This window comes from Ictidomys tridecemlineatus, chromosome 6 (genome assembly GCF_052094955.1).
Source record: "Ictidomys tridecemlineatus isolate mIctTri1 chromosome 6, mIctTri1.hap1, whole genome shotgun sequence".
Lineage (NCBI taxonomy): Eukaryota > Metazoa > Chordata > Mammalia > Rodentia > Sciuridae > Ictidomys > Ictidomys tridecemlineatus.
The window spans coordinates 59,710,337-59,728,517 of NC_135482.1; the positions used below are offsets into that span (position 1 = coordinate 59,710,337).

The window sequence follows — 18,181 nt, forward strand, 5'->3', positions numbered from 1 at the left end:
TCAGTGAGAAAGCTTTATGTTTTTGATCATGTGCTTAAAAGCATCTTTCACTTGTTTGTTTCTCAGTGTATAGATGAAGGGATTCAACATGGGGGCAACGGAAGTACTGAGCAGAGCTATACCTTTATTTAAGGACACTCTTTCCTTTGCAGAAGGTTTCACGTACATGAAGATGCAGCTGCCATAAGAGATGGACACAACAACCATGTGAGAAGAACAGGTGGAGAAGGCTTTCTTCCTCTGTTGAGAAGAAGGGATTCTCAGAATAGTCCTGATGATGTGTGTGTAGGAGAGAATTACCAACATCAGTGTAACCAGGAGTGTCAGAATGGCTGAGAAAAGCATCATTAATTCTATTTGATCTGTGTCTGTGCAAGAGAGCTGAAGTATAGGGGAGACATCACAGAAGAAATGATCTACAGCATTGGTTGCACAGAAATCAAGCTGGAGACCCATGATGAGTGGTGGAAAAATGATCAGGAAACCAGACACCCATGAAGCAAACACCAGCAGGTTGCAGACTGAGCTTCTCATGATGGTCATGTAGTGCAGAGGCTTGCAGATAGCCACATAGCGGTCATAGGACATGGCAGCCAGAAGAAAAAATTCAGTGGCCCCCAAGAGAATAGTGAAAAACAGCTGTGCTGCACAATCATTGTAAGAAATGGTCTTATCACCTGTTGCCATACTAACAAGAAATTTGGGGATACAGACAGTTGTGAACGAAATTTCTAAAAATGAGAAATTCCGGAGGAAGAAGTACATGGGTGTCTTGAGATGAGAATCCAATAGGGTGAGGGCAATGATGGTCAGGTTCCCTGTAACACTCAACATGTAAGTGAAAAAAAGGAGAAGAAAAACCACCACCTGTAATTGTGGATCATCTGTTAGTCCAAGAAGAATAAAGGCTGTGACCTTTGTGTGGTTTCTCATAGCTGATTTCTACCTTAAAAAAATACATAAAGAAGAAAAAGAAATAGAAATGAAGAAGACAATTCTGCTTGAGAAAACTTTTTTCTTGAGATCTTTCATAACCATGTTGCATCCACACCCAACCTCCTTCAATATTATATTCAGCTGTAGAATATTTTGCTCATATAATTTTTACTCAAAATTTCACTAAACAAATGCAAGGTTCTGAGTTTGTTTTATTTTCTCAAAGTCCATAAATACAAACATTCCAAAGGGATAATATGTTGCATTAATAAAGTTATTTAAATGTAAAAACAAAATAATACAGAATATTATCACAGTATTTAAGTTTTTATCTTCTATACCATATTTCATATTTTTTCCTCAACATATTTACTTTGCATTAAATTATTTTACTTCATCTGGCATTATGCTTCTTTGCTAAATGTTTTATAAGCAACATACAGTTGACTTCAACATCTCTAGCTCATAAACAATGAAGATTTAATATCCTTAACAAATTTGTGGAAACTCTCCAAGATTTACATGCTCATGAACACTTTTAGGTCTGCTTTCCTGTTTTTACTGAAGACTTGAATTTATTTTCTTTCTCTTTCTGAGTCTTCCTTGCATTTTTTCCAATATTTTCACCTTATAAATATTATCTTTTGTTGGTTTACTTTGATATGTTTTTGATTGACAAATCACAATTGTATACCTATCACTTACCCATACATCTCACTTACCCTGGTGGTTGTTCTCTTTCCTCTGTTACACACCTAAGCAGATATAAAGCATATCCTCATATATGATGCTTGTGTTAATGATATAAGATATTTCACTGAATATTTGCAGTGACAGAGGAGGGGTCTACCAAACAAAATACAATGTTACATATAAAATATTAACTATGCATCCCTGATAAGTTTCTTAAGTGTCATTGTTCTGTGAGTTTCTCCATGTTGCCATTGCAACCTCTTCTGGATCTTAATGTTCCTGTTCAATTTTATTTCTGGTTGAACATAAAACAATTAAGAATTAGGCTAACATTTACTTTTTTCTTGTTTTTTTTTCTTCTTCTAGATCATGCTTAGTTCCACATATTTATCACTTGAAAAGTCTATTGCTGTATTTTAAAAATATTTTTTAGTTGTTGAAGGACCTTCATTTAATTAATTTATTTATATGGGGTGTTGAGAATCAAACACAGTGCCTCACACATACTACACAAGCGCTCTACCACTGAACCACAACCTCTATCACCAATATTCTACAAAAAGTGACAATAATTTCCTAAGAGGAACATTGGATCATAAATTTATTTAAACCTTATTGTGTGTTGTATATTCCAGCTCTGATTTTTAAAAATGTTCAGAAATTTCAAGCAAGTATAAATGATTTTAAGATAACTAAGTTTTTGTCATAACCCCTCTTCATTTCTTTTTCACTGTTTCCTTTCCTTTCTCTTGATTTCAACTGATCATTTTTTCTAAAAATTTCCACATATCTGTATTCTGGTTATTAAAGCACAATTCATAGGCAGTATGATTTTTTTTAATTCAAACTTAAAGTCATGGAAGGGAAAAGAAATAATAAAACCTCAATTAACAGAAGGTGAATTAGAGAGGGTGCAAAAGTATAAATTCAGAAGTAGATTCATATATGAATATTTTTAATCTAAGTTTAAATTACAGATTATATAAAACTATTTTTAAAAAAATTCTTGACCTCATTAGCTTACTATTTAATCACATAATAAAATGTTCTCTAGATGATAGTAAGAGTCATACATTTCTAACCATCATTATAACCCCAGAGCTATCTGTGACATATTAGATAATTTATTAGTGAGATAAGAGATTCCTTCAGATATGAAAACAGAATCTTATGTGAAATTTTTAAATTATATTGAATTAACCAAAATTTCTTAATAAATATGGGAGAAAGTCTTTCAACTGTAGGACAAATCATCTTTTCAGTGTCATATTCATAACTACCAAATGAAAAAGAGGCATAAGCAGTTATAAATATCAGGAGGAAAATTGCATTTATCTAATCAAGGCTCTATTGTAACTGTATATCTGTTCAAAACTTCATTCTTACAAAATTAGTTTTCCAGATTTTCTTTTAGCATAATCAACTCCTTCTGTCTACTTCCAAAATGGTATGCATTATAAAATAATTACTTCTAAATTCATGCCATATTACTACAATAATTTCAAAAAAGAATAATTTTCTTTCTTTAGAATCATGCTATAAATTTAATAAGATTAAAATATATAATTTTTCCAAACCTTAATTTCTTCAGGAATTTCACTCTCAATTGTCTTCTTTTTATGTAAGTCCCAGAACAGAGGCAATTTCTGAATGTTTCACAGCCAATGTGTCTTTATGTTACTTTAACCCATATATCTCTCTTCATGTTGTCTCAAAAACTACATTAGTACCAACAATATTCACTCTGAATGTGTAAGTTTTAAGATTTTTGTCACTTCTCATTTTTATTAAAAGAGGCAATATTCTCCAACTTATGCTATATTAAATTTGAAGAATATTTTCTGGGGTGACACCTTTTTTTTTTTTAAGTCCAGAAAGGTGGAGAACAGAGATTTAGGGCTTGTTGACTTTGAGATGTTTCTACCCTTTATGAGCTTGTTTTGTATTTTTTATGATGGCAAAAACTGTGATCCTTTTGTACTCAGGGCCACTTCTCTCAAGAGGATTAACTGACTTAAAAAAATTTTTAAAGAAGAAATCAGTTCCCTGAAGACTACAGTACTAGGATGTTAAGAACAGACTAAAAATATTTTATTGACTGGAGAAAATGCTACAATCTATAAGCTTAATTTTAAAAACAAATTAAAAACTACTTTTGGTGGTGGCTATATGCTATAAATCATACAGGGGTGGTGGTGGTAACAGAACCTTATTCAGCTTACATATGCATAAAAATGCTCATTTCAAACAAGAAAAAATAAAAATAACATCTATAGTGTAGAAATACTGAAGAGCATTATCCAAAATTTTGAATTTCAATTAATTCAATAAAGGGCTTATATTGCACTTCCCTCATAAAGCCTCTGAAGCCACCCTCTTGAGTGGAAAATTTAACAGATTTAATCAGATTCAGGATCTAGAAAGAAAACAGGAAGCACAATGACATTAACATTTAAGAGAATCACAGAGATTTGGATTCAAGGAAAATTAGGACAACAATGTTTCTGAGGACAGGCACATGGAAGTCACCTGTATTTGCTCTGTCCTTTGCCTGTCCACATCCAATTCGTAGACAAAATTTGTTGGTTGTACATAATAATTATATTTCAAATACATTTGCCCATCTTCATTTCCACTGATAAATACTTAACCACAAGGTACTATAATAGATAAGTTTGAACATCACTGTGGCAATACACATGAGACATTTAAAAAACAGTTTAATGAGGTATAACACGCAACAGAAAATGCAATTATCATAATTATGCATCTTGGTCTCTTTTCACAAACTGAATATACCTCAATGATCAGCAAATGAATAAACAGAAATTTGCCACTAATCCAGAGTCTTGTTCCTACTTTCTTCTGGTGATTAGCCCTTCTAGATTGACTACCATCCTTAAGTTCAATGAACAAGTTATTTTTGCCAATTTTAACAAATTTAAATATATCCATCAATAGTTGGCAAATGAAGAAAAATAATGGAGAATCACCTGGGAGGTTTTTATTGCTAGACCTGGATATAATTCTCAAATTTTCCATTGGCAAGAGCTCAGTTATATAGACAGACTAATGCAAAATGGTCAGCATATTTTGTCCAAATGGGTCCAGCATGAAAGGTTCTGGGAATAAATTGCTGTGTCTAATATAATTAAATTCATTATAATGCAATCTATCTTAATCTACAATCTCAATTTATTAATCTGTCGTAGCTTTACTTTACTTTCTTCACAGATCCAATCCATTGTCTATAGAGAATTTAAAATTGTATTTTTAAAAATCTAATTTATATTAGGCCACTTCTTTACTAGTATTAGGTCATGAAACCTACTTGAAATGCAGCTTATTTGGTCAGCAAAACATTCCAACTATTCCAACTACGTGTCAGTATGTCTATCAACTCTTTATTTACTATGTTATCCATTGTAGCAATGGCTTTCCACTACTCCAACTCTTGGTTACCTCTCTCCCTATCTTCATCCTCACTCTACCTTCAAATACCAGGGTTCAGATGATATAGCATTTCCACACAAAAAGAAATGTTTTATGTGGGGGAATACATTTGAGAATATACTCCTCTTCCTTACATTTTTTATCTCAGAATTTTGTTTCTCTTTACACAATCAATATTTATTTTACATGTCATTTTTTCACATTAAAAAAAATCTGAATCTCCTACAAAATTCTCAGGGCAAAGGCTATGCCTGTTTAATTATTCATCCCTACATACTTAAGATCTGGAATAATCTCTGCATCAAGTGGGAAGTGAATATGTATGTGTTTAAAGACAAAAAAAGAATTATTTGGATATGAGAACAGATGAAGGTAATTCTGAAATTCTGGACAACATGAAACATAAATTTAAACAATGCCACTGACTAAGAAAGCATAACAAGAAGAAGCCTGGATCTGCCACGGACCAGCGCTGGCTTCATAAAAGAAGGTTCCATTCATAAGTGAATACTAGGGAGTTTTAATTTAAAGACACAAGACTCTTATTACCTTTAATACTAGCTCTAGGATGACTTCTCCTAGCTCCTGCCTCAAGCCACCTAATGTGGTGCCGAGGTTTACTGAAGAGACTAGTGAGAGAGAGCCAGAGAGGGAGAGCCAGAGAGGGAGAAAGAGAGAGAACATGCCAGGGAATGAGTTTTATTAGGGAACAAAAACTTCCAGGGAAAATCCCATCCAATGAAGGTTAAGGAGGGCAGCATCCCAAGGTCAGGGGTGATGATTGTGTCTTCCGGGGCAGTGGCCAGGCATGCCTCTGCACAGATAAGCCTTTGGACCTGGGAAAGGGTGGGGAAGGCTCTAACACAGCTGTGTCTAAGTGCCTCACACCCAGCCAGGGAGGTAACTCAAATCACATTGCAGGATGGCCTTAGATTGACAAGAGCTCAGTTATATAGACTGAGCTGGGAGTAATCATGGAGAACAATTGGAGGAGTTAGTAATGATGAGCTAATTTTGAAACATTCAGAAAGTCATCTATATAAAAAAAATCTTCCAATAAAGCTCTTCCAAATTTTCAAATAAAATAGCAAATACAAAAGGAGTGTAGCTAAGTGGTAGAGTGCTTGCCTGGTATGCTAGAAGTCCTGGATTTGATTAGCAATGCAAAACAAGATATAAAAACTCACCAGCACTAAAAATTACTAAATCAAACAGGCAGCTCTAGAATCATTTGAAAATAACATTAAGGTGAAGTGTTTTAAAATAAGAATAATGCATCAAATTTTATGTTAGAAATGGACTAATCACTTGACCATTGAACAAAATGATCCTCAATTGCTCCCTAGTTTCCTTCTCCATATTAGAGAAACTGAATGCATATTAACCATAAAACTCCTCATTATAACTCTAAAGAATTGTATGTGAGCAAAGTGACTTAATTACTTCTTCCTAAATTATGATTTTACTGTTTATTACTATGTCATTAAGGTTTATGAAATATTATATTACTATGTTATTAAAGCCATAATATATTTCAAGTTCAATAAGTCAAAAATTCCTGAACTATTAATGAAAATTAGTGACTTTCTTGGGCTGCGGATGTGGCTCAAGTGGTAGCGTGCTCACCTGGCATGCGTGCGGTCCAGGTTCGATTCTCAGCACCACATACAAACAAAGATGTTGTGTCCACCAAAAACTAAAAAACAAATATCAAAAATTCTCTCTCTCTCTCTCTCTCTCTCTTAAAAAAAAAGAAAAGAAAATTAGTGACTTTCTGCTCTGAACCTCTCCCAGCATAAATTCTACCACTCAGAGAATTTCACTGTTAATGGGTTTCTTCCCCTCTTAAGTTTTCCACTTACAGATTAGTTATTGCCTTTTGAATACGGAAGATGAGCATTTGATTTTGTTATATCTCCAAGCCCTCCTATATACATTGTCTCTGTATTTTATTTTCTTTTTTATAATAATTCTATAGAAATTATCAATAAAATTTGTCCACTATTTTATTTTGACAGTACAAATATTCCTACCTGGGTTATATGCTTGCCTACGTTTTTTGCTACCACTAGACTTAATATTCTCATCAAAATGATTGTACAGTTCTTTATATACTCTTCAGTTTTTCCCTCCCCAAGCTAACCCCCCAAAATATAGATATGTCCTTATTACATTCAAAGACATTAGATAAATTCTCACTTTCATTTTTTTTTAATTTCTCAGCACTATCACAACTGGAACAATTTTTCCTCCCAGCAATCAGAATTAGTTGATTTCTACTCCTGGTACAAGAAACTTATGTTTCTTATAATTGTGGGATTATGTTTAGCTTTTCCTGTTTCATAATGTTGATTCAGGTGGTATAGTATACTTAAATTTTCCAATATTAGATTATATTCTTTTCAAAAAGCAACTAAAACTTATCAATAAAAAATATTTAAATACTAAATTAGGAAGAAAAATAAATTTTACTGAGAACAAAATGATAGTAAATTGCAAACTTAGTTATTAGAGTCACAAAAGAAATAAATTTTATGTAATGCCTATTATAATTTTATCTAACATTTTTCCTTAAATTTTGGACTATATTGTTTGATGACGTTCTCATAATTTCTTCTTTTTAACTGACCTCTTTAAATTGTACATTCTGCAACATAGTGTACATTCCCAGTGTTTGCAATCATGAACTACATTAAGTTCTCTCCTTCCATCAACCCATGGAAAACATCAGTTATTCCAGCACCATTCTTGAAGACTGTTGTTGCTCCATTGTATTGCCTTTGCTCCCTCCTCAAAGATGAGTTGACTATTTTTATAGGAGCTTATTTCAGGCCTCTGTTCTGTTCCATTGATCTGTGTCTCTATTCTTTCTCTGATACCTCACCAACTTGATTATTGTAGCTTTATAATAAGTCTTAGAATAAAATGAGTATTCCAAATTAATTTTTCTCTTTTAAGATTTTGTTGGCTATTCTGGGTCCTTTGCCTCTCCATATAAATGTTATGGTTAGTTTGTCAATGTCCTAGTAATAACTTGATGGGATTTTCTTGAGATCACATAGACTCCATAGAACAATTTGGGAAGGACTAACACTCTAAATATATTAAATGTACTCTATGTGCGAGAGATTCCTCTCCATTTATTTAGTTATTTGATTTTTTCACCAGAGTTTTGTAGTTTTTCTCAGATCATTCTTGATAATTTCATCACATATACGTAAGTTGGTAGTTTAAAAAAAAATACTGTCTACTTTATTCCAATACAATCCTGCTTTTCAAGAATCCTTTGGTGATCTCAAACTTACAGCTATAATTAGATGGTTCTTATCATTAAGTTTGCGTATTTCCCCAAATACCAAGGTATACAAGATGGGTTCTGCTTGAGCATTTGAAACTTCACTCAGATGGAAGCACCTACAGTAGTCACAGGTTCCTTATCTCAGAAGGCATCCAAATGGAGAAATATAAATCATTTTCACGTTTTTACAACCATAAAAATCTTCAAAAATGATTCTCCTCAATGACCTCTCAATAGTTTTGTGTATTTATAACATTCCCATCTCCTTCTCATCGCTTTGTGGAAATGGGACATCTGCAAGTACCACAGTTCTGACTGCTATGCCCTCCCCTGTCTTCCTTATCTAGAAGTAGTTTTATGTAGGTCACTAGAATTTTTCTACCTTTTTACTAAACTTAATTGTTAGTGGTTCATTTTTAGACTTGTTTAAAGTTTTTCCTTTTAAACATTTTCTAAACCAGTACATAACATTTTTTAAACTAGTACATATTTATGGAGTACCATGTGACGTTTTGATACATGAATACAATGTACAATGTTTCAATGAGTTTAAACTATCCATCTCCTAAAATTTCTCCATGGTGAAAATATTCAAAATATTTTCTCACAACACACAGAACCTTGTCGTTATTATGGTCACCCTGCTGTGCAATGACACACCAGAACCTCATACTCTTATCTGACTACAACTTAGTACTGACTGACCATCCTCTCCCTGACTACCTCCTTGATTCGTTCTCACCCCCGTTATGATCACTGAAATGTTTCTTTTCTTAACCTTTTCCACAGCTTAATTTGCTTAATAAGTGAAAAGCTTCACACTACACATATCACATATTTTAAACAATAGTTTCAGTGAATATAACATGAATTTCTATGATTAAGTAATGCTTTAATATCTTATGAAAACATGCAAAAATTACAATAGGTTTTTGTAATTTTTGAGATTTGTGGAAGTTCTAACAACTGGAGATTTCTGTTCTTAAAATTAGTTTGGTTTTGGAAATGGTTATATCAAGTCATCTTAACTTAGAGAAACTGAGTTCTGGGCACCTCTCAAAGAAATAGGTGCATATTTGGAAAACATCTCATTGGTGTCCATAACTTTTTTTTTTTAATTCCACAAATACATACATCTTTTTCCTCCCATATGTTTTACATAGGATATTTATAAAATGTAACTCAAGTTTGTCAAAGAGATCTCTTTCCAATTCTGTTCGCTATTCAGTTTAATTAATGTGTCATGAGGGATGTTTCACTCATAAATTTGAAAAATTAGCCACATTTAAACATGTTCTATGTGAATATGTTCTTATGACTTTCTTTGACAGTCTTTCATCCATTGCTTAATTTTAAAATATTACATTTGTATTTATGAAGGCCACTCAGAGCAAAATTATAGTTTTAGACATCTAAAATAATTGTTGAAGATAAACTTGGGGTATAGTAAGATGGGATCGATATAGATGATTTATAATTTTCTCTTATAAAATGCCCATGTGATATATAGTGCTAGGTCTGAACTTTTGAAATTAAACTTCTATCCTCAGAGGCAGGAAAAGAACTACAGAGATATAATTTTATCCTACCAATTATTTATCATATACACCTATACTTCATCCTTTTTCGACATAACACACAGAAGTAGACCAAATGCCTCTATAAACTCATAACATTTATTGACATAATTTTATATCCCTCAAACATTCTTATGATTTCAAGATCCAATACTAAATCCTTTCCAGATTTCACGTCTGAATCTGTCTATGAGGGCATTGCTGCAGTTAGCCACAGAGCGTGAGTGTAAGGGGCAACACTCCTCAGGATCAAAGTTTCAGCAATGATTCATGAGAATAGGTATATAGATTCTCAACCCACTAACTTTAGAGGTCAATAAGCTGTAGGATTGTGTTTTATATCATTTCCCCCACAAAATTAAATTTAGGGGCCATTTATAATACCTGACACCACAGTGGACACTTATTGGTTGTCTTCCCATTCTGATATCACTTTTCCACTTCTGAACCCTTTCCAATGAAATTAATTGCACTTCCATGAGGGTTTTCATGTCAAAGGTTAGCTCTTATGTTTATAAAATGTCACTTAATATTCTATATTTTTGTCAATTCTCTAAAGTTACCTTAAGAAGGAAATATTTGTTTAAAATTCTTTATTTTAGTTTCTTTTGAAAGTCTATTTCTTCAATATTCTAAGAGTCAAAAATAGGTTAGTCAATGTGCTGGAATAGATTAACAATGCCACAAGGAAATTATATTCAAACCAATAAAACTAAACAGGGTTCACAATATGGTACCATGAGTTAATGTCACACAGATTTAAGTTTTTCTAAAATGCTATTCATATGAACAACAAAAAATAGATGGGTAAGTGCAAAGAAAAAAAACTAGGTTTGGAAAAATAATAAATGTCTCTTCCTTGATATACTAGTTAAATATTTAAAGTCATGTATATACTATGCACAATTAAAATACTTAAAAGCAAAATAAGTAGCTTCTTTAAAACACCAAAATATTTATAGTGGTGACTTTTCTAATGAAAAAATACTTTAAAATATCATAATATTTCTTTACTCAGTCACAACACTAATTTTTGGTGAAGGAAAGTTTTTTTGGGACTCACAGTTTCAGAGGTTTCAGTTCATAGACGGCCAACTCCATTGCTCTGTGCCCAAGGTGTGGCAGAACATCAGGGTGGGAGAATGTGGTCAATGAAATTTTCTCAGAACATGGCCACCAGGAAGCAGAAAGAAACTCTACTCACCAGGTATAAAATGTTGATGTACCTCCTCCAGACACATCCTACCTGCATAGTTAGTTAGTCCCTATTAGAGGGTTAATAGACTTATTACATCAAGGCTCTCATAACCCAATCATTTCACCTCTAAACTTTCTTCCTTTGTCTCACACATGAGCCTTTTGGCTCATTATCTAAACCATAACACCTACATTCAATACTAAAAATGCATTAATTTGTATTCATTTTTTTAAAATTTTTTCTTGAATATGACATTTCATTTTCCTTGTAAAATACTGTGAAATGTACTGACCTTCATCCTATACCCACCAGAGAAGAAAAAGATGATAGTTACTACATAGGAGATACCCAGTAAATATAGTTGGATAGAGGCATGATTAAACAATTGAATGATTGCACTGCATTGAAAAGTATAAACCAAATTCAAGCATTGTATGGATATCAGATTAACAATGCCAGGATGCCAATAAATGGTGGCAGAGGAGTCACAAAGTGTTGGGTAACTTCCCTGCACAGTAGTAAAAGATTCAGCCATGAAAGCTGGATTAGTCCACTTGCTTAAGAGGGTTCCTATGTGCCACCCTTTGAATGGCTTCCTTCACTTCCTTGTTTCTCAAAGTGTAGATAACAGGATTCAGAGCAGGTGTGACCACTGTGTACATGAGGGCAGTTGTCTTGTCTGTGTCCGGATTGTGCGCACTCTTGGGTTGGAGATAAGTGAACAAGGCAGTGCCATAAAACAGAGAAACAACCAGAATGTGAGAGGAACACGTGGAGAAACCTTTGCGTCTGCCAGTTGCTGAAGGGATTCTCAAGATGGTTCCAAGAATGCACAGATAGGAGCACAGAATGAGGAGACAGGGACCCATAATAAAGATCACAGAAATAGCAAACAACACAATCTCATTGTGGGAGGTATCAACACAAGCCAGCTTCACAACAGGCATGACGTCACAAAAAAAATGCTGAATCTCTCCTGTTCCACAGAAGGGCAGAGTGAAGATCCAGGTGATCTGAGCTGACTCCACCACCACCCCAGTGATCCAAGACATTGCAGCCAATTTCAAACAGACAGAAGGGCTCATCAGGATAGTGTAATGTAGTGGGTGACAAATAGCCACAAAGCGGTCATAAGCCATGGCTGCTAGCAGACAGCATTCTGTCAGTCCCAAAATGGCAAATAAATACATCTGGGCTGCACAGCCTCCCACACTTATGGTCTTGGTCTCCACCAGCAGGTGCACCAGCATCTGAGGCACCACGTTGGTGATATAACACATCTCCAAAATGGAGAGATTCACCAGGAAGAAATACATGGGGGTGTGCAGGAAAGGGGTGACCCAGATCAGGCAGATGATGAGGAGGTTTCCACACAGGGTAAATAAGTAGACAATTAGGAACACAACAAAGAGGACAGGTTGTAACTCTGCTAGAGAGGAAAAAGCCACCAATGTGAATTTAGTGCAGAGAGACTGGTTTCCACTCATTGTGGGCTCAGAGCCAGACATCTGTGAAAACAAAGAAGGCAGATAGTACTTAGGACTCCAATCATGTAACAGTCATCTACCAAACCTCAGCAAAGAGCTCTCTGGAATCAGTGGCCTGAGAACATACACACCTGGATTCCCTTTGGTAAATCTATCTAAATTACTGCCCTATTAAAAGGGATGCATATTCCCTCCACATTTGAATGGGGAAGTCATGCTATTTTCACAGAAATTTAGATGAAAAAAACACCTTTAAGTTATATATTCTGATTTTTTTTGAGTTTATCTTATCAATATCTTAATTATATATAAAACTGTATTGTAATTAAACATAGAGATGTAATAGTATGTTTTATTGGATATAAACATATAAACATACATGTGAAAGAAAAGATCAAAGGGTTGTATTCTCATCTGAATTCTACAAACTTCCTCAAAGCTAAACTTAAAAGCCTGAAAAGGAGTATATTTTCAGTCACTTATTTATACTTTCACGTACCTAGTTTCACTTTCTTGATTTGAACTGAAGAAGCCAATGAAGTATCTATGGTCAAAAGAAAACCAAAACCACAGAATCTGTTTCTCAAAACCTTAATGTTGTTTTACAGGAAATTTTAAGTAGGAGGATATACCTAGAACCACAGGTAATCTTTCCTCTCCTTGTTGAATTTCTGGATCTTCTGTGATTCCAAGTCATAGCATGATAATGACATAGGCAGTATTTTTATTCTTACTAGAGACCTTAGGGATTATATGTACCGAATGGCTTAATTAAGTTAGTCTCAAGGGGAATATGTTTAAAATAATAAATGCTCAATGTCATTTTGTTTTCTCTTGAAACTATTTCTTTTATTACTGACAGTTATATAAGTTGCTTTTTTTTGGTTTTTGTTGCTGTTGTTTGTTTAGCAACTATTTTCCCCCATTTATTCATGTTTTAATTGGTGCCTTACAGATATAAATAATGGTGGGATTTTTGTTACATATGTGTATATGCACACATTAGAACAATATAATTTGGTCAAAAAAATCACCAGTACTTCTCATTTCCTTTCCCTTCTCTCTCTCTGGTCAATGTCCTCTAATCTACTCATCCTCCCACCTTTCTTTTCCTTTTTTCTCTTTAGCTTCCACATGAGACAAAATATATGACTCTTGACCTTTGACTTTGTCTTATTTTGCTTAACACAAAGGACTCAGATTCTGTTCATTTTCCTGCAAATGACATCATTTCATTTTTCTTTTTGATTGAATGAAACTCTATTTTGTATATAAATACCATGCTTTCTTTATCCACTTATTTATTAATGGACACTCAGGCTGGTGCCATAGTTTGGCTATTGTGAATTGTGCAGCTAAAATAAATGGGTATGCATGTTCCACTAGAGTATGATGACTTCAGTTCTTCAGAATAAATATCAAGAAATGGTCTAAGTGGGTCATAGGATGGATCTATATCTAGCCTTGGGAGGAGACCTCCTACTGATTGCCATAGTGGCTGTACTAATTTAGGATCCTGCCAGCAATGTAAAAGTGTACATTCTTCTCCACATTCTTGCCAGCATTTACACTTATTTGTATTCTATCTGCCATTCTAACTGGAATTATATGAAATTTCACAGTAGTTTTGATTTTCGTTTCCCTAATTGTTAATGATGTTGTACATGTTTTCATATATTAGTTGACCATTTGTATTTATTCTTTTGAGAAGTGTTTGTTTAGTTCATCTCTGTCCATTTAGAAATTTGTTTGTTTGTTTTTTGGTGTTGTTTTGAGTTCTTTAAATGTTGTAGATATTAATCCTCTGAAAGAAAAATAGTTAGCAAAGATTTTATCCTGGTCCATAAGTTCTCTTTTTACCCTCTTCCTCTCTCTTGCCTTTGCTGTAAAGAAGTTTCTTTTTTTTTCAATTTGAGGCCATCCCATTTGTTAGTTCTTGGACTTATATCCTGAGTTTTAGGGGTCCTATTGAGAAAGTCATTGCCTGTGTCTCTATGTTGAAATGTTGGCCCTATATTTTCTTCTAGGAGGTGTGTAGTTTCTTGTCTAATTCTGAGGTCTGTGATCCATTTTGAGTTGATTTTTGTGAAGGGTGGGAGGTCTAGCTAATTCTTCTACATATGGTTGACCAGTTTTCCCAACCCCATTTGTTTAAAATGGTGTCTTATCTCTAATGTATATTTTTAGCATCTTTCTCAAGTTTCAGATGACTCTATCTATGTGTGTCTTCTGTACTATATCATTCTATATCTGTTTTATGCCAGTACCACACAGATCTTGTTACTATATTCTGTAGAATAATTTGAAGTCAGGAATTGTGAAGCATTTAGCATTACTTTTTTGGCTTTTAATTGCTTTGGCTTTTCTAGGTCTTTTATTCTTCCACATGAATTTTAGAACTTTTTGTCCAGTCTCTGAAGAATGTCACTGGCATTTTGGGAGGATTGTATTGAATCTATATATTGCTTTTGGTAGCATGACCATTCTCACAATATTAATTCTGCCTGTCTGTTTTGCTTTACATATTGGATTTCCCCCCAGAAAGACCATGTGTGAGAAAATGTAAGAACATTCAGAGGTGAAATGATTATGTTATGAGAGCCTTAATCTAGTCAGTGAATTAAACCACTGATGGGTATTAATTGGGTGGTAACTAAGAATAGGTGAGGTGTGGCTGGAGGATGTGGGTGTGGTGGAGGGGTGCCTTTGGGGTATATATATATATATATATATATATATATATATATATATATATATATATATTTTTTTTTTAAGGGGGTGAGTTTCTCTCTGCTTCTTGGTGTGATGTCTTGAGCTGTTTCCTCCACCAAACTCTTCTGCATAATGTTCTGCCTCACCTCAATCCTTGAGTAATGAAATTGGCTGTCTATGGACTGAGGCCTTTGAAACTGTGAGCCCCCGAATAGACTTTTCTTCATTAAAATCGTTTTTCCAGGTCTGCTGCAGTCTGGCTGGGCACAAAATCACGAGCCACTCAAGCAGGAACAAACTTTATTTCCAAAACTCCCACTAATGCCACTCATGCAGCCTTCTCCAGGGACACACTACACCAACCGGAAATCTCTCCTCCAGAATTTCCTCCTACTGCACTTCCCCAACCAATGGAAACTCTCTGGGAGTCCCAGGAGAGCTCCAAAGTAGCAGGCCTAGGCAGACAGCATGGGTCTAATCTCCAATTGAATGCACATCTTAACATAATCATTATCATCTCAATGGCTTGCTGGTGTCATCTTTCAACCAAAAATGCCATGCCTCATTCCTTTGGCTATGGCTGTCAGCACAGGTCTTTTAGTCACAACAGTAAAAAAGCTGACTAAAATGCTGTTCATGAACATGGGATATGTTCTAGTGTATTTTTCAATTTCTTTTTTCAGTGTTCTATAATTTTCATTGTAAAAAACTTTCACCTCCTCAGCGAGATTTATTTCTAGGTATTTTATTTTAATTTCAAAGCTATTGAGAATAGAATTGCTTTTTTGATTTATATCTTAATGAATTCACTTATAGAAAAACTATTGATTTTTGTATATTGATTTTATAAATTTCTACTTTACTTTTGTTTATTACTTTTAACAGTTTTTAGTGGAACTGTTTGGATCTTTTAGGTATAGGATTCTATCATTTGCAAACAGTAATAGATTGATCTCTTCTTTTGTGATTTGTATCCCTTTCCTTTCCTTCTCTTGCCTGATTGCTCTGCTGAGAATTTCTAGTACTATATTAAATAGCAGTGATAAGAGTGGACAGCCTTGTCTTGGTCCAGATTTCAAAGAAAATGCTTTCAGATTTTTCTTATTCATCATGATACTGACTTTAGTTTTTTTAAAAAACTAAAATGACCTAATAAAAATATAAAAATAATAACTAACAAAGATTAAATCCATTGATTAATTCTAAAAATAAAAAAGAAATTACTATTTTTGAGTTGGGGATAGTACCAAAGATAATATCTGTAATTTCCCAAAAGTCTATTCAAATTCTCTTTCTTGTCCAAACTGCATATCTATGGGAGACATACTATATATTTCAATCAAAGTGGAATAGCAGGAACATTACAGAAGATTGAATAAGAAAGCAGAAATGAATTTAAGAGATTTATAAAAACATAAAATAATGTCACTCATATCACAATTTTTTATTTTGAAAAATATAATTATTTATTTTAAATGTCTATTATGCTTTACAAATAACGGGTTTATTATCATTATTTAAAATGAATTAATATTTGCATTTTTTTCAATTCTGCCTTAATTTCTATTATGGTAAATATCAAAGGACATAATCTAATAAACAAAAGCCATTTAGAGTCCTCACCAATTTTTAAGAGGGCAAAGAGATCCTTAAGAATTGTTGTTTTACCCTGTGAGGATAAATTACCTACTACTTCATGCAATAACATCAAAAGAATCTTACAAACATATTAACACAATGTTGCTTCATTTGTGTAAATTTAAAACATGGATTACTGACATACAGGATTAGATACCAGGAAAGCAGTTACTTTGAGTACAAAGAGCACTAGGGATTATTAATGGATTAAGGATGCTCCTGGAGTGCTATTAATGTTGTAATGTGTTTTTTTTTTAATGCAGGTGGTGCTTATACATTTACTTTGCTAAAAGTCTCATACTGTATATTCGTATCTTGAATACTTTTTACTCTGTATATTGTGCATCAATCAATTTTTTAAAAAAGTGTTTATTGGCAAAGACTGAGAAAAATTATTTAAAAACTGTTCCTCATTCTTAATTATCCCCTTTGATTTAATCATAAATCATTTTTTTTCCACTCCAGGGTCAATATGGCAAATTCATAGAATAAAGAGAATAAAAGTAAACATGAAAGTAGGGAAGTGCATTTTGAAGTTATTATGTGAGAGCTGCTGTCTTCCTCTTCCACTATTCCTTCAGGCAACCAAAAGATGGAAGTTCCTTATGGTATCTAACACTTCCAACAAAACATTTATGAGGAAATATTGTGCTTTTTGTACTTCTCATGATGCCTCAGGCTTGAGGAATATGTTTGGTGGAGCAGTGTTCTCTGGTTGGCATGAAAAGTCTGCACCAGTGAAGTGTCAAACTCAGAATGTAAAGAAGAAGAAAAGGCACCCTGCCCCGTGGCCCAGCAGCTCAGAAACATGGCAACAAAAGAAAACATCATGCATAATCAGTGACATTTTACCAAACTTACCTGTTAAAATTGTGATCTTAAAGGTCCCCCAAAATCTTAAGTGTTAAAGATTTGGTCACCAGCTAATGGCACTAGAGGAATGTAGTGGAAACTTAGGAGGTAGGGCCTGGATGGAGGAACTATGTCATTGGGAAGCATTCCCTTAAGGGTTACATTGGAACTCTAGCCCCTTCCTTTTTCTCCCTTTGCTTCCCAACTGCCATGAAGGAAGCAGTTTTGCTCTACCACCTATCCCCTGCCATGAGGCTCTGCCTTGCTATAGGCCGAAAGCCATGAGGCCAACAAATTATGGGCTGGAACATCTGAAACTGGGAGCCAAAATAAACTT

At 34.0% G+C, this 18,181-nt stretch overlaps 2 protein-coding genes across 2 annotated transcripts; both read right to left on the reverse strand.

Moving 5' to 3' along the window:
• LOC101959593 (olfactory receptor 6C74) lies at window positions 1-951 on the reverse strand. Its single transcript, XM_005341697.2, has one exon. It carries the CDS (start codon window positions 931-933, stop codon window positions 1-3), a length of 933 nt encoding a protein of 310 aa, XP_005341754.2. The 5' UTR covers window positions 934-951.
• Window positions 952-11,700: 10,749 nt separating this feature from the next.
• LOC101962464 (olfactory receptor 10C1) lies at window positions 11,701-12,663 on the reverse strand. Its single transcript, XM_005341705.2, has one exon. It carries the CDS (start codon window positions 12,661-12,663, stop codon window positions 11,701-11,703), a length of 963 nt encoding a protein of 320 aa, XP_005341762.2.
• Window positions 12,664-18,181: the final 5,518 nt, after the last annotated feature.

Coding starts and splice junctions, on each gene's coding strand:
- LOC101959593 (XM_005341697.2), bottom strand. CDS start 933: ATGAGAAACCACACAAAGGTCACAGCCTTTATTCTTCTTGGACTAACA.
- LOC101962464 (XM_005341705.2), bottom strand. CDS start 12,663: ATGTCTGGCTCTGAGCCCACAATGAGTGGAAACCAGTCTCTCTGCACT.